Genomic DNA, 25,956 nt, shown 5'->3' on the forward strand with positions numbered 1-25,956 from the left:
GAGTTTGGTATTTTTTTTATATATTTTTTGTTTGGAGAAAAGAGCAATCAACACCAAAGAAGATATAGATCCATTTACATTTTATTCACATCAACAACAAGCATGTATATAATCTTTAAATCAAAGACAGTAATCCATTAATATCTCAAAACTACCCAACATACATGTCATATATCAAACAGTATTTACAAATAACATTGTGTTTCAAAAAACAGGATTTACAAATAACAATTTTAAACATTCACAGACATGCTTGAAGCCATAAAACAAAAGACTTGACTCAAAGGTAATTAGGTTGTGGATAAACCCATTTATCCAAAAGTGCATACAAAGCAGACATATTACCCTTTGCATGCAGGGAAATTTTGGTCTGCTAAAATGTTGTCTGCTGAATTTTTAAAATTAGCTTTTTTTTCAATTTTTGTTTCAAAGAATACTATCAGAATAGCAAACAGTTTGGATCCTGATGAGACGCCACATTTTGTGGCGTCTCATCTGGATCCAAACTGTTTGCAAAGTCCTTCAAAATTCGGTTCCAGCACTTAAAGGGTTAAAAATCTTTTCAAAATCACACAGTGCTCAACATTTTTCATTTGAATGCAACTATCAATAGTGGATTGAAATGAGTCAAACGGTCACCGTGAAGTCATGGGTTCCATCTCCACTGTGGAGCGTTCTTTAGATCTCCCCTAAGGCACCAAGTACTGGTTCTAGGCCTAGGAAACAGACTCCAAAGCATTTCAATAAGCCTGAGGCGATCCATGCAATCAAACTAAAATATATAGGTTTAAACTAATAAGATGTTTATCCAGAAATAGTGACGATCCAGACTACAACAACTTCACACAACAGATGTAGTTTCTATAGCAGTAAAGACAATTTAGAAACTGTATGCAGACAGCTTTTGTGTGCACATACATGTATAACTATTAGAATAGTCAATTAACATCTCATATTGAAACACATATGTTTGAAATGCATATAAGATATAAAATGAATTAATAAATATCAATGTTTATAGCATTAAATACAGGTTACTGTAAAAATTAGGTAACTGTACACATGCAGTATTGTGTGTTCATATATTTGAATTATCTATTTTTTCATCTCAAATAAAAACCGATGACTTTTTTCTGATAAACAACCCAATGAATTGATAAATAGTTATACATTTTGGCTGAATCATAGAACAAAGATATTTTTATTGTTGAACATTCCTATGAACAGTATTAATTTGAATTGCAAAAATCTAACAGAATAGATAAGCCCTGTCCTCAATCTATCCAGAGCTCCATGTGTGTACATGGAAACGATAACTAAGTGCAACTATATAATTAACATATACCGGTACTGCTATGATAATACTGAAAATACCAATAGTAATTTACTGCTTAATAATCTCCTTCAACATGACACAGTTATCAAACATACTACATGTACATAGATCCCTTAATTGGTAAAACTATAGTTTTTCACAAATGTGACTATCATCGTTGCACTGCTTTATATCGTGCATGAAAGGCCACGGCTAAGTAAGAGGGCACATAACTCTGGATAATTCGATCCCTTAAGGGGTAAATTGTAGTTTGCTCCACAAACTTATAAAATTATATTAAGATTGAAATTATCCAGTAGAAGCAGCGTGCATGTGGACGAGAATTGCAACACACCAATATATGGTTATAATCGGACATAATGCTCCCACATAGACGATATTACAAACACAACCAGAAGATTGTATTGGAAACACTCAGTTTTTTAAGCATCATGCAGATCTTTTTGTATTAAAAAAAATAATCTGACCTGCTGTCATAATTTGCAGCAATTAACTGCCATGGATCAGTTATATTAACCATCATATCACATTGGCATACTTTTCGTTGAAACATCAATTATTACTCAGTTTTACCAATATCCCAGGTTTATCACATGTCTTTTCTTCTCATAAATAATATTATAAAATACACACCTGTTTTTAACCTAAACATTTGGATACATCTTCAGGTTGTTGCAAGATCTATGAAAAGACAGGCCCCATGAGTACTAGGCTAAATAAATGTGCACTAAATGTCGTTCCAGATTAGCCTGTGCAGTCCACATACACCATCTTAGAGGGAAGACTTGGTTGCTAAGGCAACCTTAGAATGGGAAGGTCGACCAAGCACCTTGGAGATGAACTGTCCGGCCTCTATCACTTTCTGAATGTCCACACCCTGTGAAGGAAAGTGGGAAAGTAATGACAGAAAACACCAACATTAGAACAAAACATGAAAGAGAACATAAGTATTAGTACAAAACATGTAAGATAACATAAGCATGAGTACAAAACATATAAGAGAGCGTAATCATGGGTAACCCTGTACGAAAAAAGGGAATATAACATGTAAGAGAACATAGGCATAAGTACAAATTGAATTTCACACCCTGAAGAGAAAGAGAATTGAAACATGAAACAAAACATTAGCTTGATAACAAATCAAAAGTTGAAGTTTGCATATAGTTTTTGTCTAACTTTTGATGTCCAGACATTTGAGTTTGTTCTCTTTAAGAACATAAGCATCCATTTGAACTTGTTTCAAGAAAATTTTATTTTATTAATTCTTGCGTTGTTTTATACATCAGTAACTTTTTGTACCAATAATAATAAATACCCATATGATTGCTCTGCTTAACAACATATCTGCACATATTCCAGGATTTCACTTCTCAAATATAAAATTCAATTTACTTTTTATTTGAATAAATAATTTGTTGAAGACAAAAAGCCTATTGCAACATAGTATGATTGAAAGCATGTCTACTGGTAGCTCTTAATTTCTTAACAAGAGTGTCATGATGAACAAACCACTTTACTACAAATCAGCTTCAACAAACTGATAAACTGTTAATACCAGTTCGTCTCCAGTTTGATGAAAGTAAATTCTGCAAATATGCACGTAAAAATGTGGCTCAGACAAGTTTGGTATTTATTCTAATGGTAACCCATTTCTGTGCCTGTTCGGTGAAGATTGTGGCAACAGTACCGGTGTAACACCCCCTCTTCAGCTGTAAGTGAACTTCTGACAAAGTACAGACAAAGCACAGAAAGAAGTGGTTTTTTGTCACAAAATTCCAGCAATTTGTCAGCTTTGTTCGAGGTCCCATAACTTAGAAATGCAAGTGGATCACCAGGCATGACAAAAGTGTCTAGCAAATCTTCACTTCATGGTGATGACACACTAAACGTTTCCTATTTTTAATAGCTTGAGAAATGTTAACATTTTTTGTGGACGAACTGACTGACAACCGACCAAGAGAGTGACTCCAATATACCATCTACCTGTGGAGGAATAATTGGAACTAGTTAGGGGAAAATTGGGTTTTAATACATGTGCGTTAAGTAGCTAATCAAGGACGAAGCTTTTCAGTTTTATGGAATATTTCCTTTTAAGTAACTATTTTCTTAGCGAATAGGCTTAAAGTGTTGTACCTTATAAGCCTAGGCAGACTGCACAGGCTAATCTTGAAGGACACTTTATGCACATGCCTAGGACCCTGTTTTCTCAGACTGAGGTATAACGATAGCCATGTTACTCACTGTCTTGATATTGATTTCTCAGACTGAGGTATAATGATAGCCATGTTATTCACTGTCTTGATATTGATTTCTCAGACTTAGGTATAACGATAGCCATGTTACTCACGGTCTTGATATTGATTTCTCAGACTGAGGTATAACGATAGCCATGTCACTCATTGTCGTGATATTGATTTCTCAGACTGAGGTATAACGATAACCATGTTACTCACTGTCTTGATATTGATTTCTCAGATTGAGGTATAACGATAGCCATATTACTCACAGTCTTGATATTGATTTCTCAGACTGAGGTATAACGATAGCCATGTCACTCACTGTCTTGATATTGATTTCTCAGACTGAGGTATAACGATAGCCATATTACTCACAGTCTTGATATTGAGCCCATGCAGCATGTACACGACGTCCTCTGTGGATATGTTGCCACTGGCTCCCTTCGCGTAGGGACATCCACCCAACCCTGCCACCGAGCTGTCCACTACACTCACGCCCATCTGGAACACAGGGAACCAGCCATAAAAACATCAATAAACTTAGTCTGGCAGTGATTGCTCAAAACTTTAAAGTGCAGTTAAACATACGGTACAGCCATTATTTTTGGATCAAGTTATTTATGTGACTTAAATGTTCACCCTTTAATAAATGTGTTAATTGTAAACAAAATGGTATGCTTGAATAATTTACATATGTTTGATCATAGCGTCGCATTTAAAAATTGATCTTATTTGGGTCTGAAGTTAACAGACTATTACCTTAACTGGCTCTCAAAGGTTTGAGCAACCAAACCCTGAGACCATTAGTAAGTTCAGGGCTTTTTTTGGCCTGATTTTATAGCCAAAATTCGGCTATATTCCCAATTGCAAAAAGTATACGGTACTTTTTTCCCAAAATTTGCTAAAAAATTCCATATTGAAAAAAAAAACGCTAACGACATCGACTGTTTCGCTTTTTAACAAAGCATAGTCCGAACCGGTCTCATACCGGTTTTAGACTATACCTTGATTTGGATAACATCGGCATTATTTGTGTGCACGATATTCTCCGTTTTGTTCAGACGCTTATTATATTTGCGATGTAATTCAAGCGTTTTGTGATTCGGCTGAATGGAAAACAAAGATTTCACACAATTCAAAATATTATGTGAAAAAGATTCCTAAGCAAAAACCTGGCGGCAAAACAACCGTTGATTTTTTTAAGCAAGCGTCATTACATAAACAAACATCGTCACAAAGTACAAGTCTTCCCATTGAAACCCCTTCCACTGATGACTTTGTGTAAGCTTTTTATGTGGAAAACTGTTGATCATGATGGTGTTTGTGATTAAAGATGCTGAACTCATTCTTGTAGTTTTAAATCCCAATTTATTGTCCCACTTTCTTGAAAATGTCGATTGAATTCCAAAGCCATAGGCTATCTTGCCAAAAAGCTGAAAAAAGCCCTGAAGTTGGTGACGCCTGTCTTGTTAATTAAATGTTTCTTCTTTTAAAACAAAAGACAACCAGAGATTGCCATAACTTAACAAGAAATTAATTATTTAATTACAGCCAATATTGTGGATGGGACAACTCGAATTAAGCGACCTTTGTGTTATGCAACCACTTTAAATAGCCCCCAAGCATTTTAAGTCTATTGTAGTAAGCGACTTATGTCTTACACGGCCAGCAAGCACTGATTTTTTATGAAATTTGTTGTCGAAATCTTGGATTTAGCGACCATTCTCACCAATAAAAGGCCTCATTTGTCCAGCGATATACAGCGAAATTGTTCACTTTATCATGCTGATAAACCACTCGTTTAATAGCACATGCTTAGCTCCACCTTAGAATCTTTTAAAGATTACGAAGGTGGAGTTAAAGATAAATCAGCCTCAGCTTGGAAACAGTGAAATGCAGAGTAATTCCGATATACCAACTTCCAGTACATTTTTAAAAAATTGGAAAAGTTTGTGTTCACCAAATTCTTTAGCACATTTTTTATTGTCACTACTTTTTTGTTGTATTATTACCAGTTATCAAACTGCAAGGTAATGATATTTTTAACTACACTCATATCTTGATTATTTAATGTAATTAAAATGTTTTTCATGATAGTTATGTCACAGAATTGGTCTATGATATTAATACTGACGATGATTTTGCTTTCTTGCAGAATTGTCTTTTTTTTAAAGACCATTTTATTGAAAGACCACTTTTGGTTTCTCTCTTGATTGGTCGCTAAATACAAGATCGACTGTATTATGAGTTAACTCAAGTAGTTATGGCATACAAATGAATTAGTTTTCTTCCAAATATATCAAGTTTCATAAATCTCACACAGAAATGAGACTTTTCCGACCTGTAATGCAGCGAATATATTGGCGAGCGACTGTCCATACGTGTCATGACAATGCACTGCAAGCCTGTCCACTGGTACCACCTTGCTAACCACAGAGATCAGCTCACGCATTGCCCCCGGTGTACCCACGCCTATCGTGTCTCCTAGCGACACCTCATAGCAACCAAGGTCAATCAACTCCTGGCATACCTACAGGCAAACAAGATGGTCACAGGCCATAGGCTAAAGACAATTAGGCTAAAGGACCTAGCTGGCTCACCTGAGAACTGAAGGAACTGATTTAAGCAACTTTTGTGATGTTTGTATAATAAATGTGGCTAATATCCTCTATTTCGTACCTCGCCTTAGATATCATGAAAACAAATGTTTAAATAAAGTTGTAACCTTATTGGGCAAAACTAAGTCACTTTTACAGTGTTCACTAAGTTTGACTATAGCCATTAAAAGGAAACTGTCCTGCCCCATAACCATGTTTTTCATTACACTATAGCCATTATCACACTTGGCAAGATATTATTAGAACAAACGTGCCAGGTAAGTTTCATGAGGATTTGACAAAACATGAGACATCTACAGTATTCACAGGGAAAAGTTCTTCCATATAAGGAATATTACTACTCCTAGTGGCCTCCAAGTTTTTTAACACAAATTTTTCAAACTAGCCGATATCATAACAACAAATGTTCTGATTAAGTTGCATGAAAATTTGATACAAAATTTGACACCAGTGTTCAAAGGATCTTTCTTTAATTTTACCTAGTGACCTAGATTTAAACCCTATGAAACCTAGTTTCAAACATGGCCAAGATATCAATAGAACAAGTGGTCTTACAATGTTTCATGATGATTGGGCGATAAATGTCCCCTTTACAGTGTTCACAGGGTAAATGTTGATGATACAGACAACAATCAACAGACAAAAGGCAAATACAACAGCTTATCATTAACATGTTGTGCTCAGGTGAGCTAAAAATGAGAAATTTAAAGATGTTTTGTGTGTTTCTTCGGAATGTTCCACTTTTTCAGTTATAAAAGTTTGCGAGCCCTGCACTGGTAACTTTTAAACATGGATTACTCATATTTTTTGGCTTTCTGGGTAGGCAGATTTACCAAATCTAAGTGCACATTCTTATGCCAGTAATGGCCAACATGAATCAGACATAATGGGAGAATGGCTATACAAGAGATGTGTTTGTCAGAAACACAATGCCCCCTACTGCGCCGCTTTGATTTATTAATTGTTTTTTATCATTTGGCAGGTACAGATAATTATCTCCCTTTGAAGCTTATCACTTCCCTTGAAATTGTTGTTTTTACCTTTGACCTTGAAGGATTACCTTGACCTTTCACACTCAAAATGTGCAGCTCCATGAGATACAGATGCATGCCAAATATCAAGTTGCTATCTGAAGGGACATAGACCTTATGAGCATTTTTCGAAACCTAAACGCAGAAACCTAAATGCAAAGTGTGACGGAAAGACGGACAGACAGACAGATGGTCTGATCACTATATGCCCTCCTTTGAGGGCATAGTAAAAAGAAATTTCAACATTCTACAAGGACCATGATCTAAAATATGGATATATTGTATCTCATCTTACATCGAGACAGGGCTCAACATTAACCTAAAAACCAACTTGCCCTGCCAGGCAAGTACTTAAACAAGGGCTGATTGTAAAACATGCATGCCCCCCATATGGGCTGTCCGTTGTAGTGAGAGCCATTGTGTGAATATGTTTTTTGTCACTGTGACCTTGACCTTTGACCTAGTGACCTGAAAATCAATAGGGGTCATCTGCCAGTCATGATCAATGTACCTATGAAGTTTCATGATCCTAGCCATAAGCATTCTTGAGTTATCATCCGGACACCATTTTACTATTTCGGGTCACCGTGACCATGACCTTTGACCTAGTGACCTGAAAATCTATAGGGGTCATCTGCGAGTCATGATCAATCTACCTATCAAGTTTCATGATCCTAGGCCTAAGCGTTCTTGGGTTATCATCCGGAAACCATTTTACTATTTCGGGTCACCGTGACCTTGACCTTTGACCTAGTGACCTCAAAATCAATAGGGGTCATCTGCGAGTCATGATCAATGTACCTATGAAGTTTCATGATCCTAGGCCCAAGCGTTCTTGAGTAATTGTCTGACAACCACCTGGTGGACGGACCGATAGACCGACCGACATGAGCAAAGCAATATACCCCCTCTTCTTTGAAGGGGGGCATAAAAATCTACTTGCCCTGAACGTAAAGACACTTGCCCAAACATGATATATCACATTAACTGTAAAGCTCATATTTTTTTATTAAAGATCATAATTATATACCACAAAACCTTTTTTTTATTTTTGAACATTTAACAAAATGATTTCAGCAATTAAAGTCTAAATTACATTATAAATGCTCTTTGTTCATTTTTGCACTTTCCCAGGCGGACAACTAGATTATAAAATAACTTGCCCGGACCCAACTTTTACTTGCCAGGGGCAATAGGACAACCATTAATGTTGAGCCCTGCAAGACTGTTGGATAAAAAATGATGGAAAGCAACAGAATTGATATATAAATGTGCTTGCTTAATTTGAACTCTGATAAAGATTGTTGAAAGTATAAAAAGGTTTGGACAAGACATGGATGTGACACAACTACTAGAAGGTTTTATGGTTGCTTTTTTATCAAGCAAACTCATAGTAAGTTTATTTTAATATGCTTGGAAAAAAAATCCAATCTACGTACATGAGCGACTTTCTCTGCCTTCACTTCCCCCTCATATGGGCAGCCAAGCACACAGGATACATACCTGCAAACAAGAAGAGTTATAATAATTGGCAATTGAGCTTACAGAGTGACTATCACAACAAAGGCCAATTCAGCATACAGAGTGACTGTAACAATAATCAATATAATAGACGTGGTAACTATATCAACAACAGCTAAATGCATGGGTGTAAAGTATCATCCCAGATAAGCCAGTGTGTAAAGTATAATCCCAGATAAGCCCGGGTGTAAAGTATCATCCCAGATAAGCCAGTGTGTAAAGTATCATCCCAGATAAGCCCAGGTGTTAAGTATCATCCCAGACAAGCCAGTGTGTAAAGTATAATCCCAGAAAAGCATGGGTGTAAAGTATCATCCCAGATAAGCCTGGGTGTAAAGTATCATCCCAAATAAGCCCGGGTGTAAAGTATCATCCCAAATAAGCCCGGGTGTAAAGTATCATCCCAGATAAGCCAGTGTGTAAAGTATCATCCCAGATAAGCCAGTGTGTAAAGAATCATCACAGATAAGCCCAGGTGTTAAGTATCATCCCAGACAAGCCAGTGTGTAAAGTATAATCCCAGAAAAGCATGGGTGTAAAGTATCATCCCAGATAAGCCTGGGTGTAAAGTATCATCCCAAATAAGCCCGGGTGTAAAGTATCATCCCAGATAAGCCCGGGTGTAAAGTATCATCCCAAATAAGCCCGGGTGTAAAGTATCATCCCAGATAAGCCCGGGTGTAAAGTATCATCCCAGATAAGCCAGTGTGTAAAGTATCATCCCAGATAAGCCAGTGTGTAAAGTATCATCCCAGATAAGCCAGTGTGAAAAGTATCATCCCAGATAAGCCAGTGTGTAAAGTATCATCCCAAATAAGCCCGTGTGCAAAGTATCATCCCAGATAAGCCAGTGTGTAAAGTATAATCCCAGATAAGCCAGTGTGTAAAGTATCATCCCAGATAAGCCAGTGTGTAAAGTATCATCCCAGATAAGCCAAGGTGTAAAGTATCATCCCAGATAAGCCAGTGTGTAAAGTATAATCCCAGATAAGCATGGGTGTAAAGTATCATCCCAGATAAGCCTGGGTGTAAAGTATCATCTCAAATAAGCCCGGGTGTAAAGTATCATCCCAGATAAGCCCGGGTGTAAAGTATCATCCCAAATAAGCCCGGGTGTAAAGTATCATCAAAGATAAGCCCGGGTGTAAAGTATCATCCCAGATAAGCCAGTGTGTAAAGTATCATCCCAGATAAGCCAGTGTGTAAAGTATCATCCCAGATAAGCCAGTGTGTAAAGTATCATCCCAGATAAGCCAGTGTGTAAAGTATAATCCCAAATAAGCCCGTGTGCAAAGTATCATCCCAGATAAGCCAGTGTGTAAAGTATAATCCCAGATAAGCCCGGGTGTAAAGTATCATCCCAGATAAGCCAGTGTGTAAAGTATCATCCCAGATAAGCCAGTGTGTAAAGTATCATCCCAGATAAGCCAGTGTGTAAAGTATCATCACAGATAAGCCAGTGTGTAAAGTACCATCCCAGATAAGCCAGTGTGTAAAGTATAATCCCAAATAAGCCCTGCTGTAAAGTATCATCCCAGATTAGCCCGGGTGTAAAGTATAATCCCAGATAAGCCCGGGTGTAAAGTATCATCCCAAATAAGCATGGGTGTAAAGTATCATCCCAGATAAGCCCGGGTGTAAAGTATCATCCCAGATAAGCCCGTGTGTAAAGTATCATCCCAAATAAGCCCGGGTGTAAAGTATCATCCCAAATAAGCCCGGGTGTAAAGTATCATCCCAGATAAGCCCGGGTGTAAAGTATCATCCCAGATAAGCCCGGGTGTAAAGTATCATCCCAGATAAGCCCGGATGTAAAGTATCATCCCAGATAAGCATGGGTGCAAAGTATCATCCCAGATAAGCCCGGGTGTAAAGTATCATCCCAGATAAGCCCTGGTGTAAAGTATCATCCCAGATAAGCCCATGTGTAAAGTATCATCCCAAATAAGCCAGTGTGTGAAGTATCATCCCAGATAAGCCCGGGTGTAAAGCATCATCCCAAATAAGTAGGGTGTAAAGTATCATCCCAAATAAGCCCGGGTGTAAAGTATCATCCCAGATAAGCCCGTGTGTAAAGTATAATCCCAAATAAGCCCGTGTGCAAAGTATCATCCCAGATAAGCCAGTGTGTAAAGTATCATCCCAGATAAGCCCGGGTGTAAAGTATCATCCCAGATAAGCCAGTGTGTAAAGTATCATCCCAGATAAGCCAGTGTGTAAAGTATCATCCCAGATAAGCCAGTGTGTAAAGTATCATCACAGATAAGCAAGTGTGTTAAGTATCATCCCAGATAAGCCAGAGTGTAAAGTATCATCCCAAATAAGCCCGGTTGTAAAGTATCATCCCAAATAAGCCCGGTTGTAAAGTATCATCCCAGATAAGCCCGGGTGTAAAGTATCATCCCAGATTAGCCCGGGTGTAAAGTATCATCCCAGATTAGCCCGGGTGTAAAGTATCATCCCAGATAAGCCCGGGTGTAAAGTATCATCCCAGATAAGCCAGTGTGTAAAGTATCATCCCAGATAAGCCAGTGTGTAAAGTATCATCCCAGATAAGCCAGTGTGTAAAGTATCATCACAGATAAGCCAGTGTGTAAAGTATCATCCCAGATAAGCCAGTGTGTAAAGTATAATCCCAAATAAGCCCTGTTGTAAAGTATCATCCCAGATTAGCCCGGGTGTAAAGTATCATCCCAGATAAGCCCGGGTGTAAAGTATCATCCCAAATAAGCATGGGTGTAAAGTATCATCCCAGATAAGCCCGTGTGTAAAGTATCATCCCAGATAAGCCCGTGTGTAAAGTATCATCCCAAATAAGCCCGGGTGTAAAGTATCATCCCAAATAAGCCCGGGTGTAAAGTATCATCCCAGATAAGCCAGGGTGTAAAGTATCATCCCAGATAAGCCCGGGTGTAAAGTATCATCCCAGATAAGCCCGGGTGTAAAGTATCATCCCAGATAAGCATGGGTGCAAAGTATCATCCCAGATAAGCCCAGGTGTAAAGTATCATCCCAGATAAGCCCTGGTGTAAAGTATCATCCCAGATAAGCCCATGTGTAAAGTATCATCCCAAATAAGCCAGTGTGTGAAGTATCATCCCAGATAAGCCCGGGTGTAAAGTATCATCCCAAATAAGTAGGGTGTAAAGTATCATCCCAAATAAGCCCGGGTGTAAAGTATCATCCCAGATAAGCCCGTGTGTAAAGTATAATCCCAAATAAGCCCCTGTGCAAAGTATCATCCCAGATAAGCCAGTGTGTAAAGTATCATCCCAGATAAGCCCGGGTGTAAAGTATCATCCCAGATAAGCCAGTGTGTAAAGTATCATCCCAGATAAGCCAGTGTGTAAAGTATCATCCCAGATAAGCCAGTGTGTAAAGTATCATCACAGATAAGCAAGTGTGTTAAGTATCATCCCAGATAAGCCAGAGTGTAAAGTATCATCCCAAATAAGCCCGGTTGTAAAGTATCATCCCAGATAAGCCCGGGTGTAAAGTATCATCCCAGATTAGCCCGGGTGTAAAGTATCATCCCAGATTAGCCCGGGTGTAAAGTATCATCCCAGATAAGCCCGGGTGTAAAGTATCATCCCAGATAAGCCCGTGTGTAAAGTATCATCCCAAATAAGCCCGGGTGTAAAGTATCATCCCAAATAAGCCCGGGTGTAAAGTATCATCCCAGATAAGCCCGGGTGTAAAGTATCATCCCAGATAAGCCCGGGTGTAAAGTATCATCCCAGATAAGCCCGGGTGTAAAGTATCATCCCAGATAAGCATGGGTGCAAAGTATCATCCCAGATAAGCCCGGGTGTAAAGTATCATCCCAGATAAGCATGGGTGCAAAGTATCATCCCAGATAAGCCTGGGTGTAAACTATCATCCCAGATAAGCCCTGGTGTAAAATATCATCCCAGATAAGCCCGTGTGTAAAGTATCATCCCAAATAAGCCAGTGTGTGAAGTATCATCCCAGATAAGCCCGGGTGTAAAGTATCATCCCAAATAAGTAGGGTGTAAAGTATCATCCCAAATAAGCCCGGGTGTAAAGTATCATCCCAGATAAGCCCGTGTGTAAAGTATCATCCCAGATAAGCCAGTGTGTAAAGTATCATCCCAGATAAGCCAGTGTGTAAAGTATCATCCCAGATAAGCATGGGTGTAAAGTATCATCCCAGATAAGCCCGTGTGTAAAGTATCATCCCAAATAAGCCCGTGTGTAAAGTATCATCCCAAATAAGCCCGGATGTAAAGTATCATCCCAGATAAGCCTGGGTGTAAAGTATCATCCCAAATAAGCCCGGGTGTAAAGTATCATCCCAGATAAGCCCGGGTGTAAAGTATCATCCCAAATAAGCCCGGGTGTAAAGTATCATCCCAGATAAGCCAGTGTGTAAAGTATCATCCCAGATAAGCCAGTGTGTAAAGTATCATCCCAAATAAGCCCGGGTGTAAAGTATCATCCCAGATAAGCCAGTGTGTAAAGTATCATCCCAGATAAGCCAGTGTGTAAAGTATCATCCCAGATAAGCCTGGGTGTAAAGTATCATCCCAGACAAGCCCGGGTGTAAAGTATCATCCCAGACAAGCCCGGGTGTAAAGTATCATCCCAGATAAGCCAGTGTGTAAAGTATCATCCCAGATAAGACAGTGTGTAAAGTATCATCCCAGACAAGCCCGTGCAGTTCCCAAAGTCTCATTAGGGACAATATCTTATTCGTAAACTTGCTTTTGATTTAAAAAGAAACAACTTCATGCAAATGCAAAATTCCATAAAAGCTGAAAGTGTTGTCCCTTAAAAGCCTGCCCAGACTGCACAGGCTAATCTGGGATCATACTTTATACCCATGAATTAGGCCCAGTTTTTGAAAAGAGCGGCTTATTATTATTTTTTTTAATGAACTTGATATGCGTGCCTACACCACAAATATTGGTTGTCATAAAATTCGTTTCATGGTGAACAAAACTGTGCTAAAATCCAGGTGCACGTGCTTGAAGGCTTATTAATGTTAGTGTAGTTTCATTTCTTTTGCAACAATACCTGTTAGTTTTAACGTCCAAAAATGTCCCCATTTTTGCTTAAAAGGGTTATCATTATAAAAAGTTGTGCTAACACACCCCAAGTTAACATGGTGATTAATATTTGTGGTCTCCACACAGGTGAATCGGGTACGAAACTTCCCTTTTATGGTATATTTTGTTTGCAGGAAGTCCATTCATTGAGAAATTCAAGTTAAAGCGGAAAGTGTTGTCCCTCATAAGCATTTGTGGACTACACAGGCTTATCCGAGACAACAATTACCGTACTAGTATTAAGCTCCTTTATCCCAGAGCACGGCTCATTTGAGTCCTGCTCTGGGAAAACTGGGCTTAATGCATGTGCGAAAAGTGTCAACCCAGATTAGCCTGTGCAGTCTGCACAGGCTAATCAGGGATGACACTTTCCACCTAAACTTGATTTTTGGTAAGGAGGGACTTCCTTAAAACAAAAAATACCATACAAACGAAAAGTGTTGTTCCTGATAAGCCTGTGCACACTGCACAGGCTAATCTGGGACAACACTTTAACACATGCATTAAGCCAAGTTATCAAAGAGCACAGCTCATTTCTAATTTTGAGCAAACAAAGTTGACAATGCCATACACCTAACCCTCTCATGGGCAGCCTTGCAATCGTTGCAGCCTTCACCACGGCCTAAAACCTGTACTTACCCCCTCATGGGCAGCCTTGCAGACTTTGACACTGCTTCAAACCTGTACTTACCCCCTCATGGGCAGCCTTGCAATCATTGCAGACTTTGACACTGCCTCAAACCTGTACTTACCCCCTCATGGACAGCCTTGCAATCGTTGCAGCCTTCGACACTGCCTCAAACCTGTACTCACCATCTCATGGGCAGCCTTGCAATCGTTGCAGCCTTCGACACTGTCTCAAACCTGTACTTACCCCCTCATGGGCAGCCTTGCAATCATTGCAGCCTTCGACACTTCCTCAAACCTGTTATTACCCCCTCATGGGCAGCCTTGCAGTCATTGCAGCCTTCGACACTGCCTCAAACCTGTACTTACCCCCTCATGGGCAGCCTTGCAGTCGTTGCAGCCTTTGACACTGCCTCAAACCTGTGCTCATCCACTCATGGGCAGCCTTGCAGTCGTTGCAGCCTTTGACACTGCCTCAAACCTGTACTCACCCCCTCATGGACAGCCTTGCATTGTTGCAGCCTTTGACACTGCCTTAAACCTGTACTTACCCCCTCATGGGCAGCCTTGCAATCCTTGCAGCCTTTGACACTGCCTCAAACCTGTACTTACCCCCTCATTGGCAGCCTTGCAATCGTTGCAGCCTTCGACACTGCCTCAAACCTGTACTCACCATCTCATGGGCAGCCTTGCAATCTTTGCAGCCTTCGACACTGCCTCAAACCTGTACTTACCCTCTCATGGGCAGCCTGGCAATCTTTGCAGCCTTCGACACTGCCTCAAACCTGTACTCACCCTCTCATGGGCAGCCTTGCAATCGTTGCAGCCTTTGACATTGCCTCAAACCTGTACTTACCCCCTCATGCAGGTTTTTTTTTACCTTATATAACAGACGCGGAATATCCGCGTCTTCCCCAAGCAATCTAGGCTACTTTTTTCCCCTTTTCGGACCGAAAAATTTCCCAAGCGAAAGCTTTTCCCCTCCATAAAACAGTTCAAAACCATTGAATTTTACAACAAATTCGCTCGAAATCGTACATTCACCATTTGGTACCCGTTCAATTATGGTTCCCAACCCGTACACGCTGTTCTGTACTGTATAAATGTTACAACTATGATTACCTTCCTTGGCCGATTTACGATAACTGTCAACTCGCTTTACGTTAAATGTCACCAAAAAAGGCAAAATGTCGCATAACTGGCAAAATTACCGGAAAAAGCCCCCAAAAATTGCGAATAACACGGTTATTTCAGCTTTCTACACAAAAGTAAGTCCACTGCAGGAGTCTGTTTCTGAACGGTCTGAAACTGGATGCGTTAGTGGAGATGTTTAAAGGACAGAAAAACAGGGAAATGCCTATGTGAAATTGTGTAATAACATGTAAATTAACCACAAATATTGATGTATGAAGAAAATAACAGTCTTTTTTGTTTTATTAACCCAATTAACAGTAAAAGTAAGACCCTTAAAAATTTTCCCCTATAAAGGAAACAACGCGCGCTAATTTTTACCAAAAGTGGAAAATCGCGCCTGAAATTTCCCCAAAAGTGGAAAATCGCGTGTGCAAATTCCCCAACCTAAGGGCTAAAGGCCCCTTACCCTACAACCCAAAAAAAACCCTGTCATGGGCAGCCTTGCAGTCGTTGCAGCCTTTGACAATGCCTCAAACCTGTACTTACCTCTTCACGGGCAGCCTTGCAGTCGTTGCAGCCTTCAACACTGCCTCAAACCTGTACTCACCATCTCATGGGCAGCCTTGCAATTGTTGCAGCCTTTGAAACTGCCTCAAACCTGTACTTACCCCCTCATGGGCAGCCTTTTAGCCTTTGACACTTCCTCAAACCTGTACTTACCCCCTCATGGGCAGCCTTGCAATTGTTGCAGCCTTCAACACTGACTCAAACCTGTACTTACCCCCTCATGGGCAGCCTTGCAGCCTTTGACACTGCCTCAAACCTGTACTTACCCTCTCATGGGCAGCCTTGCAGCCTTTGACACTGCATCAAACCTGTACTTACCCCCTCATGGGCAGCCTTGCATTGTTGCGGCCTTTGACACTGCCTCAAACCTGTACTTACCCCCTCATGGGCAGCCTTGCAGCCTTTGACACTGCCTCAAACCTGTACTTACCCCCTCATGGGCAGCCTTGCAATCGTTGCAGCCTTTGACAATGCCTCAAACCTGTACTTACACCCTCATGGGCAGCCTTGCAATAGTTGCAGCCTTTGACAATGCCTCAAACCTTTACTCACCCTCTCATGGGCAGCCTTGCAATAGTTGCAGCCTTCGACACTGCCTCAAACCTGTACTTACCCCCTCATGGGCAGCCTTGCAATAGTTGCAGCCTTTGACACTGCCTCAAACCTGTACTTACCCTCTCATGGTCAGCCTTGCAATAGTTGCAGCCTTCGACACTGCCTCAAACCTGTACTTACCCCCTCACGGGCAGCCTTGCAATAGTTGCAGCCTTCGACACTGCCTCAAACCTGTACTCACCCCCTCATGGGCAGCCTTGCAATAGTTGCAGCCTTTGACACTGCCTCAAACCTGTACTCACCCCCTCATGGGCAGCCTTGCAAGAGTTGCAGCCTTTGACACTGCCTCAAACCTGTACTTACCCCCTCATGGGCAGCCTTGCAATAGTTGCAGCCTTTGACACTGCCTCAAACCTGTACTCACCCTCTCATGGGCAGCCTTGCAATCGTTGCAGCCTTTGACAATGCCTCAAACCTGTACTTACCCCCTCATGGGCAGCCTTGCAATAGTTGCAGCCTTTGACAATGCCTCAAACCTGTACTCACCCTCTCATGGGCAGCCTTGCAATAGTTGCAGCCTTCGACACTGCCTCAAACCTGTACTTACCTCCTCATGGGCAGCCTTGCAATAGTTGCAGCCTTTGACACTGCCTCAAACCTGTACTTACCCTCTCATGGGCAGCCTTGCAATAGTTGCAGCCTTCGACACTGCCTCAAACCTGTACTTACCCCCTCACGGGCAGCCTTGCAAGAGTTGCAGCCTTCGACACTGCCTCAAACCTGTACTCACCCCCTCATGGGCAGCCTTGCAATAGTTGCAGCCTTTGACACTGCCTCAAACCTGTACTTACCCTCTCATGGGCAGCCTTGCAATAGTTGCAGCCTTTGACAATGCCTCAAACCTGTACTCACCCCCTCATGGGCAGCCTTGCAAGAGTTGCAGCCTTTGACACTGCCTCAAACCTGTACTTACCCCCTCATGGGCAGCCTTGCAAGAGTTGCAGCCTTTGACACTGCCTCAAACCTTTACTCACCCCCTCATGGGCAGCCTTGCAAGAGTTGCAGCCTTTGACACTGCCTCAAACCTGTACTCACCCCCTCATGGGCAGCCTTGCAATAGTTGCAGGCCTTTGACAATGCCTCAAACCTGTACTCACCCCCTCATGGGCAGCCTTGCAATAGTTGCAGCCTTTGACAATGCCTCAAACCTGTACTTACCCCCTCATGGGCAGCCTTGCAGCCTTCGACACTGCCTCAAACCTGTACTTACCCCCTCACGGGCAGCCTTGCAAGAGTTGCAGCCTTTGACACTGCCTCAAACCTGTACTCACCCCCTCATGGGCAGCCTTGCAATAGTTGCAGCCTTTGACACTGCCTCAAACCTGTACTCACCCCCTCATGGGCAGCCTTGCAATAGTTGCAGCCTTTGACAATGCCTCAAACCTGTACTCACCCCCTCATGGGCAGCCTTGCAATAGTTGCAGCCTTTGACACTGCCTCAAACCTGTACTTACCCTCTCATGGGCAGCCTTGCAATAGTTGCAGCCTTCGACACTGCCTCAAACCTGTGCAGGCTCTCCTCTATGGAACAGTTGATGTTCTTCCTAAAGTGGATTAATACATCTAGATGGAGTTTGAAGCCATTGTATCTTACACACAAATGCCATGCTATTACATGTACATAGTCTCACATCCCACCCTTAAACTATTGATCGATTGTTGGGTTTGATCTACTGACTTTAAACTTATTATCAAATCGGTTAAAACCCCCAATTGCATTGCATTGACTGTTACAATGTGGTGGCCCCATTTTTATGTTTTATGTAGCGTAATACATACTTAATTGTATTGTAAAAGCAATAAGTAACTTGCCTTAAATAAACGACCACAAGAGGTTAACCAGAATTTCTCTCCTGATAAATGTTTCGGAGTTTAACTATTCCATAACATTTTATTTTAGAGATCTTGATTTTTTAAAAACTCAAATCATGAAATAAAATCTGATTTGGAATGGTAACCTTTTGGCAGTCACAAGTTTGCAAGGGCATTAGACTTAGATTTAGTGAGATTCATAGCATAGACGCAAGGTAAGAAACATTGTTGGTCATCTTACTGACTGAAGGTTTCTGATGCAGCTCCAAAGATAGCGACTTCATCTGCCCCTGCCGCAAGCTACAAGATAACAGGAGTAAACTTGAAATAAAATATAATGAAATTCATATGAAACATGCTATGAGAAAATATGGCTTAATGCATCTGCGTATATTGTTATCCTAGAGTAGAATGTGCAGTCCACAGACAATGGATTTTGTTTAGAAGAGACTCCATTTAAACCAAGGAATTCATGGAAGAGGAAAGTCAGCACAGGCTAATCTGGGACGACACTTTACGCACAGCAACATGAATTATACCTGGTTTTCCAAAGAGCAGCTAATAGTAAAATACTGATGTTACTTTGTATTAAGTGTGGCATTGTCATCAATGAAACTGTTAATATTCATTCTTTAAAACAAAACAAATTCAGGTACCAAAAATATTTCCTAACAGCAGCTAGCAAAGTGAAAATGGCTTTTGCCACCAGCATAAAACCAGATCAGCCTGCGAGTAACTCTCAGTCTGTTTAGGTTTTATGCTGTTTGCTGCTTATCAGTAACTAAGGGTTGGAAATGAAGCCTTTAAAACTTGAATTTAGTAAGAAAGGTATTTCATTAAATGTAACTTTCTAAGGGACTACAAATGCGTCAAAATACTTATCTAAGTGGTAAAGGGTTGAATACGTATCTAAGTGGTAAAGGGTTGAATACGTATCTAAGTGGTAAAGGATTGAATACGTATCTAAGTGGTTAAGGGTTGAATACATATCTAAGTGGTTAAGGGTTGAATATGTATCTAAGTGGTTAAGGGTTGAATACGTATCTAAGTGGTTAAGGGTTGAATACGTATCTAAGTGGTTTAGGGTTGAATATGTATCTAAGTGGTTAAGGGTTGAATACGTATCTAAGTGGTTAAGGGTTGAATATGTATCTAAGTGGTAAAGGGTTGAATACATATCTAAGTGGTTAAGGGTTGAATATGTATCTAAGTGGTAAAGGGTTGAATACATATCTAAGTGGTTAAGGGTTGAATACGTATCTAAGTGGTAAAGGGTTGAATACATATCTAAGTGGTTAAGGGTTGAATACGTATCTAAGTGGTTAAGGGTTGAATACGTATCTAAGTGGCAAAGGGTTGAACACGTATCTTAGTGGTAAAGGGTTGAATACGTATCTAAGTGGTAAAGGGTTGAATACATATCTAAGTGGTAAAGGGTTGAATACGTATCTAAGTGGTAAAGGGTTGAATACGTATCTAAGTGGTTAAGGGTTGATTATGTATCTAAGTGGTAAAGGGTTGAATACATATCTAAGTGGTTAAGGGTTGAATACGTATCTAAGTGGTTAAGGGTTGAATACGTATCTAAGTGGTAAAGGGTTGAACACGTATCTTAGTGGTAAAGGGTTGAATACATATCTAAGTGGTTAAGGGTTGAATACATATCTAGGTGGTAAAGGGTTGAATACGTATCTAAGTGGTTAAGGGTTGAATATGTATCTAAGTGGTAAAGGGTTGAATACATATCTAAGTGGTTAAGGGTTGAATACGTATCTAAGTGGTTAAGGGTTGAATACATATCTAAGTGGTAAAGGGTTGAATACGTATCTAAGTGGTTAAGGGTTGATTATGTATCTAAGTGGTAAAGGGTTGAATACATATCTAAGTGGTTAAGGGTTGAATACGTATCTAAGTGGTTAAGGGTTGAATACGTATCTAAGTGGTAAAGGGTTGAACACGTATCTTAGTGGTAAAGGGTTGAATACATATCTAAGTGGTTAAGGGTTGAATACATATCTAGGTGGTAAAGGGTTGAATACGTATCTAAGTGGTTAAGGGTTGAATATGTATCTAAGTGGTAAAGGGTTGAATACATATCTAAGTGGTTAAGGGTTGAATACGTATCTAAGTGGTTAAGGGTTGAATACGTATCTAAGTGGTAAAGGGTTGAATACATATCTAAGTGGTAAAGGGTTGAATACGTATCTAAGTGGTTAAGGGTTGAATATGTATCTAAGTGGTAAAGGGTTGAATACATATCTAAGTGGTTAAGGGTTGAATACGTATCTAAGTGGTAAAGGGTTGAATACATATCTAAGTGGTTATGGGTTGAATACGTATCTAAGTGGTTAAGGGTTGAATACGTATCTAAGTGGTAAAGGGTTGAATACGTATCTAAGTGGTAAAGGGTTGAATACGTATCTAAGTGGTAAAGGGTTGAATACATATCTAAGTGGTAAAGGGTTGAATACGTATCTAAGTGGTTAAGGGTTGAATACGTATCTAAGTGGTAAAGGGTTGAATACATATCTAAGTGGTTAAGGGTTGAATATGTATCTAAGTGGTAAAGGGTTGAATACGTATCTAAGTAGTAAAGGGTTGAATACATATCTAAGTGGTAAAGGGTTGAATACGTATCTAAGTGGAAAAGGGTTGAATACGTATCTAAGTGGTAAAGGGTTGAATACGTATCTAAGTGGTTAAGGGTTGAATATGTATCTAAGTGGTAAAGGGTTGAATACGTATCTAAGTGGTAAAGGGTTGAATACGTATCTAAGTGGAAAAGGGTTGAATACGTATCTAAGTGGTAAAGGGTTGAATATGTATCTTAGTGGTTAAGGGTTGAATACGTATCTAAGTGGTAAAGGGTTGAATACGTATCTAAGTGGTTAAGGGTTAAACATCAGCTAGCAAAGCAGAACAAGAGGGAAAGAGGCCTTTGGTTGCTCAACTGGGAACAAACTAAACTGCTATAAGCAGCTTGTGTGATGTTTGTATGATAAAAGTTGCTTGACTTTTACCCAGGCCCATTGTTGAGCTCAGTTGAAATGTTATTACAACAAATGTTTTGATTAAGTTTTATTATAATTGTGACTTCTACTGCGTTAAAAAGGTTTCATTACAGCTATACATGTACAAGGATTCACTGGTTTTGCTGCCTTGTTTTTCAAAGGACCAGAAACATTTTCCAACACAGAAGAGACATCATTTGAACAAAATTTAATTAATGGTCCAAGCAAGTTTTATGAAGATTAAGATTGGTTACAAAATTTGACTTCTAGATATCAACAAGATTTCACTATAGCCATAAGATAACTGCCCTGCGCGCAGCCCTAGCTGTTATTTTCAATGGGCTGGAACCATTTTCGGACGACATATCATGACCAAGTTTCCAGATGATTTGACAACAAATGTAACTTAAAGAGTGTTGACATGTATTAAAATTTATTTGAACTAGTGACCTAGTCTTTAACCACACATGACAAGTCTAAAATTGACCAAAATATCATTGCAACAAATATCCTGATCAAGTTGCATGAGTATTGGAAAAAAATACTTCTAGACTGTTCAAAAGCTTTGCTTTAATTTGACCTTGTGACCTAGTTGTTTACCGAACAAACCAAGATATTGGTGCCCAGAAAAAAAAATATGACCTTGTTTGATCCAGATTGGCCAATAAATTACTAACGTCTCTAGATTTTTCAAAAGATTAATGTTGACTACACAAAAGGCCATCAAAAGAGCTCAAATTAGCCCATTAATCTCTGGTGGACTTAAAACTTACTATTGCATTACTTATGCGCCTGGTTCTCTATCAAGGGCTTTAATGGGCTCAATGATTGACATGTATTACAAACATAAATAAAACAGCTTATCTTTGCCTACCGCCCCTTGAAAGCCTTTCAAGTTTGGTGTCAATGCTGAGTAGGTCACATTGGGGTAGCGGGTGATCCCTTTCAGCACCTCAGAATGGTCAGCCATCTGCAACAATAGGGGCTGCATTCTGGGAAAACTGGGCTTAATACATGTGTATACAGGGTCATCCCAGATTAGCCTGTGCAGTCTGCCAGGGCTAATCATGTACAACACTTTCCGCTTTTTATGATATTTTTTGTTTGAAGAAAGTCTCTTCTGAATGTATAATTATACAGTTTAAGCGGAAGGTGTTGTGTCTGATTAGTCAGTGAGGATTCCACAGATTTATATTAGCCCAAATTTCCTAGAATGAGGCTTATAGGGTTGTTTATAACTTAACCCATTTATGCCTAATGGATTCTCCCATCCTTCTAAATTGGATCAATTTATTTCCAAAATAAGGGATGTCTAGTATGTTAATTTCTATATTTCGAATATTTCTTACAGAAATTCCTTTAAGCAAACAGCGCAGACCCTGAATGGGACGCTGCATCATGCGGCGTCTCATCAGGGTCTATGCTGTTCGCCAAGGCCTTTTTTCTCGACGCAAGGCATAAATGGGTAAAAATTCTCAAACATTTTTTGAAAAAGGAACAACCCAAAAAGAAGACTGAACTTTTAAAGCGGCATACTAAATAAAAGATTTTCCATTTCTATGTCAAATTTGTTTGTCAGATCATTTCAGAACTTAAATTATTTGGCAACAATTTAACAACTAAAACAAGGGACAAAATTGTCAAAAAACCAGGTTTTCAGTTGAAAAAAGTCTGATAAAAGGAGACAATTCAAAATGTGTATTGTTAACCCCCTTGTGTAAAATTGACCTTGATTTCAATTAGAAAAAAAAGTCTGATAAAGAGAGACAACTCAAAATCAAAATGTGCATAGTTACATAGTTGTTTCAAAATCAATCTATTTTTAGTTGTGGCGACCTTGACCTTGGAGATATTGACGTAATTCTTTCGCGCGACACACCGTCTAATGATGGTGAACAAATGTGCTAAATGATTTTAAAATCTGACAATGAACAACAAAGTTATGGCCCGGACAAGCTTGTTCCGCCCGCCTGCCAGCCCACCAGCCCGCCCGCCGACATGGCCAATCTAATTACCAGTTTTTTCCTTCGGAAAACCTTGTTAATGGTTTGATTTGTGTGATTCAGTGTGACATTCTCTCTAAGTTTTTGGGCACAATTATTGTTTTTTTTTAGATGTTTTTATTTAATTTAAAAGCAAAAAGTGCAAAACTGCAAAGCAGCCAAACCTCTTTGATATTATTGTGAACATATATACCAGTACTGAGATTGCATGTAATGTTTTTAACTGAATAATGCATTATACAAATATGTTCACATTAGTCTTACTAATTGTATGTTGTATGGATCCATTAATCAATCTATCTCTCTAAAGTGATTTTTATTAGTAAAATTTATTTACAGGCTTTTGTGCAAGATTTTGTTAATTTCCCAAATACAGCTCTGTAAGTTGAACACTTTGATTCTCAATTTGAAAGAATATTTAGTTGATACAAAACCAAATACCCAATTTTAGTAAACAGAAGTTTGTCCCCACTCAAAAGCCCCTGGCCCCATTCCCACATGGTTAAACAAATATATTGCTGTATTTAAGTGTCATCATTTTAGAACGTTACCACACCTGCGGGACCCATTTGGGAGACACAAAGCTTGTAACTTCAATGGTTGGCAGTCCAGATTGTGACAGCAGATTGATCAGCTCTATCTTGGAATGTGTTGTAATGACTTCCTTCTCATTTTGCAACCCGTCCCTAGGTCCTACCTCTACAATCTTGACATAGGTTGGTAGACCTGCAATCTAAATTAAAGGGATCTTTTCACGCTTTGGTAAATTGACAAAATTGAAAAAAGTTGTTTCAGATTCGCAAATTTTCGTTTTAGTTATGATATTTGTGAGGAAACCGTAATACTGAACATTTACCATGGTCTTATATAGCCATTATATGCATCTTTTGACGATTTTAAAACCTAAAAATTATAAAGCGTTGCAACGCGAAACGATTGAATAATTTGGAGAGTTCTGTTTTTGTCGTTAAATTTTGTGAAACTACGAAGATTGCTTATATAACGTATAAAATACGTCAAGTATGTATACTCGGCGGAATAGCTCAGTAGGCTAGAGCGTTTTTACTTCAGGATTCTGGCAGGACTCCAGGGGTTACAAGTTCGAAACCTGGTCCGGGCAATGTTTTTTTCCTTTATTTAATTTTATTCTTGATTTTTTACTGGAGCTTTTACGATCCAATGTTTACATTTATCGATATAAAGCATTTAATTAATAAGTTGAAAAATGCCAAAATCTGTGAAAAGGCCCCTTTAAAACAAGAGCTGTCTCCATAGGATGACATATGCCCCCGAAAAACGATTTGATACAAGTTATGAGCATACATGTATTTCAAAACCTAAACGCAGATTTTGAAATCTAAACGCGGACCCTAAGTTCAAGGTCACAGAGGTCAAAATTTGTGTGCGTATGGAAAGGCGTTGCATACCAAATATGAAGGTTACATCTGAAGCAACTAGAAGTTATGAGCATTTTTTAAAACCTAAATGCAAAGTGTGACGGACAGTGCAATCAATATATGCCCTCCTTTGGGGGCATAACAAATATTGCAATGATAAAGGCTGAATTAAGTTTGGCAATTGACATTACATGTAAGAGGATTGCCCCAAAGGGAAGGGGGCTCTAACATTACGAACAAACTGAAACTGAATGATCATTGAGGAAGAGTTTCAGTGACCCTGATGGTTTTAGAAATTAATATTCGAATTTGACCATTGCAATTTATAATATGCACACAGCTGTGCCGCAAGACAAGACTGAGCTAAAGTAAAAGGGTAAAAGGGTAGTCCAACACCATTGCAACTAAGGCTGTTGGAAATGCTATTATTTCACTACATATAAGTATTTCATGATTGTTATAATTATTGACAAAATGTTATGCAGACATAGAAATTGTATAAATTTTAATATGAGAAAAAATACTAATGCTTGCGTGATATTTCTTCAGTAATGTTGTAACATAAATTGGTACGAAAGTTAATGGGTACGAACTGTGTTTTGACATCACTGTATAGTGTATTATTTTAAACGATAAATTGTACGTCACAATAATAAACTTACCGATGCTTTAGTGTAAGTTCTAGCCAATGTTTCTGCAAATCGCAGTGTGCGTTTTAATGTATGGAAACGCATGTGTGTTGCAAGAACATTCGAAGTCATCTTCGAGACTTCACTGCGACTAGGTTACACCACACTAAATTGTACAGCAGAGAGCTGAACATTTTCTATTGTTTATGAAATAGGTCTAATCAAACCAGTATAAAAGTATTTATCGCTTAATTATGATATTGATTGTTTTCTGAATTGCTCTGCCTAATTGGAAACGTCCCCAATTGATTGTGATTGCACTAAACCTGTGTCTACAATAGCTTTAGAC

General features: G+C 39.4%; 1 protein-coding gene across 7 annotated transcripts; it reads right to left on the reverse strand.

Annotated features, from left to right (window-relative positions):
* Positions 1-65: 65 nt before the first annotated feature.
* On the reverse strand, positions 66-25,804 carry LOC127857017 (hydroxymethylglutaryl-CoA lyase, mitochondrial-like). Of its 7 annotated transcripts, none has more exons than XM_052393276.1 (10): positions 25,641-25,804; positions 24,138-24,314; positions 22,453-22,548; positions 18,809-18,867; positions 18,261-18,299; positions 16,754-16,804; positions 8,662-8,725; positions 5,915-6,103; positions 3,949-4,074; positions 66-2,213 (listed from the first exon to the last, which is right to left on the reverse strand). In XM_052393276.1, the coding sequence occupies exons 1-10, from the start codon at positions 25,737-25,739 to the stop codon at positions 2,109-2,111; spliced, it is 1,005 nt and encodes a 334-aa protein (XP_052249236.1). In that variant the 5' UTR covers positions 25,740-25,804; the 3' UTR covers positions 66-2,108. The 7 variants fall into 7 exon arrangements, with proteins under 7 accessions (XP_052249236.1, XP_052249237.1, XP_052249235.1 ...); XM_052393277.1 differs by lacking the exon at positions 16,754-16,804 and adding an exon at positions 16,937-16,987; XM_052393275.1 differs by lacking the exon at positions 16,754-16,804 and adding an exon at positions 17,059-17,109.
* Positions 25,805-25,956: the final 152 nt, after the last annotated feature.

This window comes from Dreissena polymorpha, chromosome 14 (genome assembly GCF_020536995.1).
Source record: "Dreissena polymorpha isolate Duluth1 chromosome 14, UMN_Dpol_1.0, whole genome shotgun sequence".
Taxonomy (NCBI): Eukaryota; Metazoa; Mollusca; class Bivalvia; order Myida; family Dreissenidae; genus Dreissena; species Dreissena polymorpha.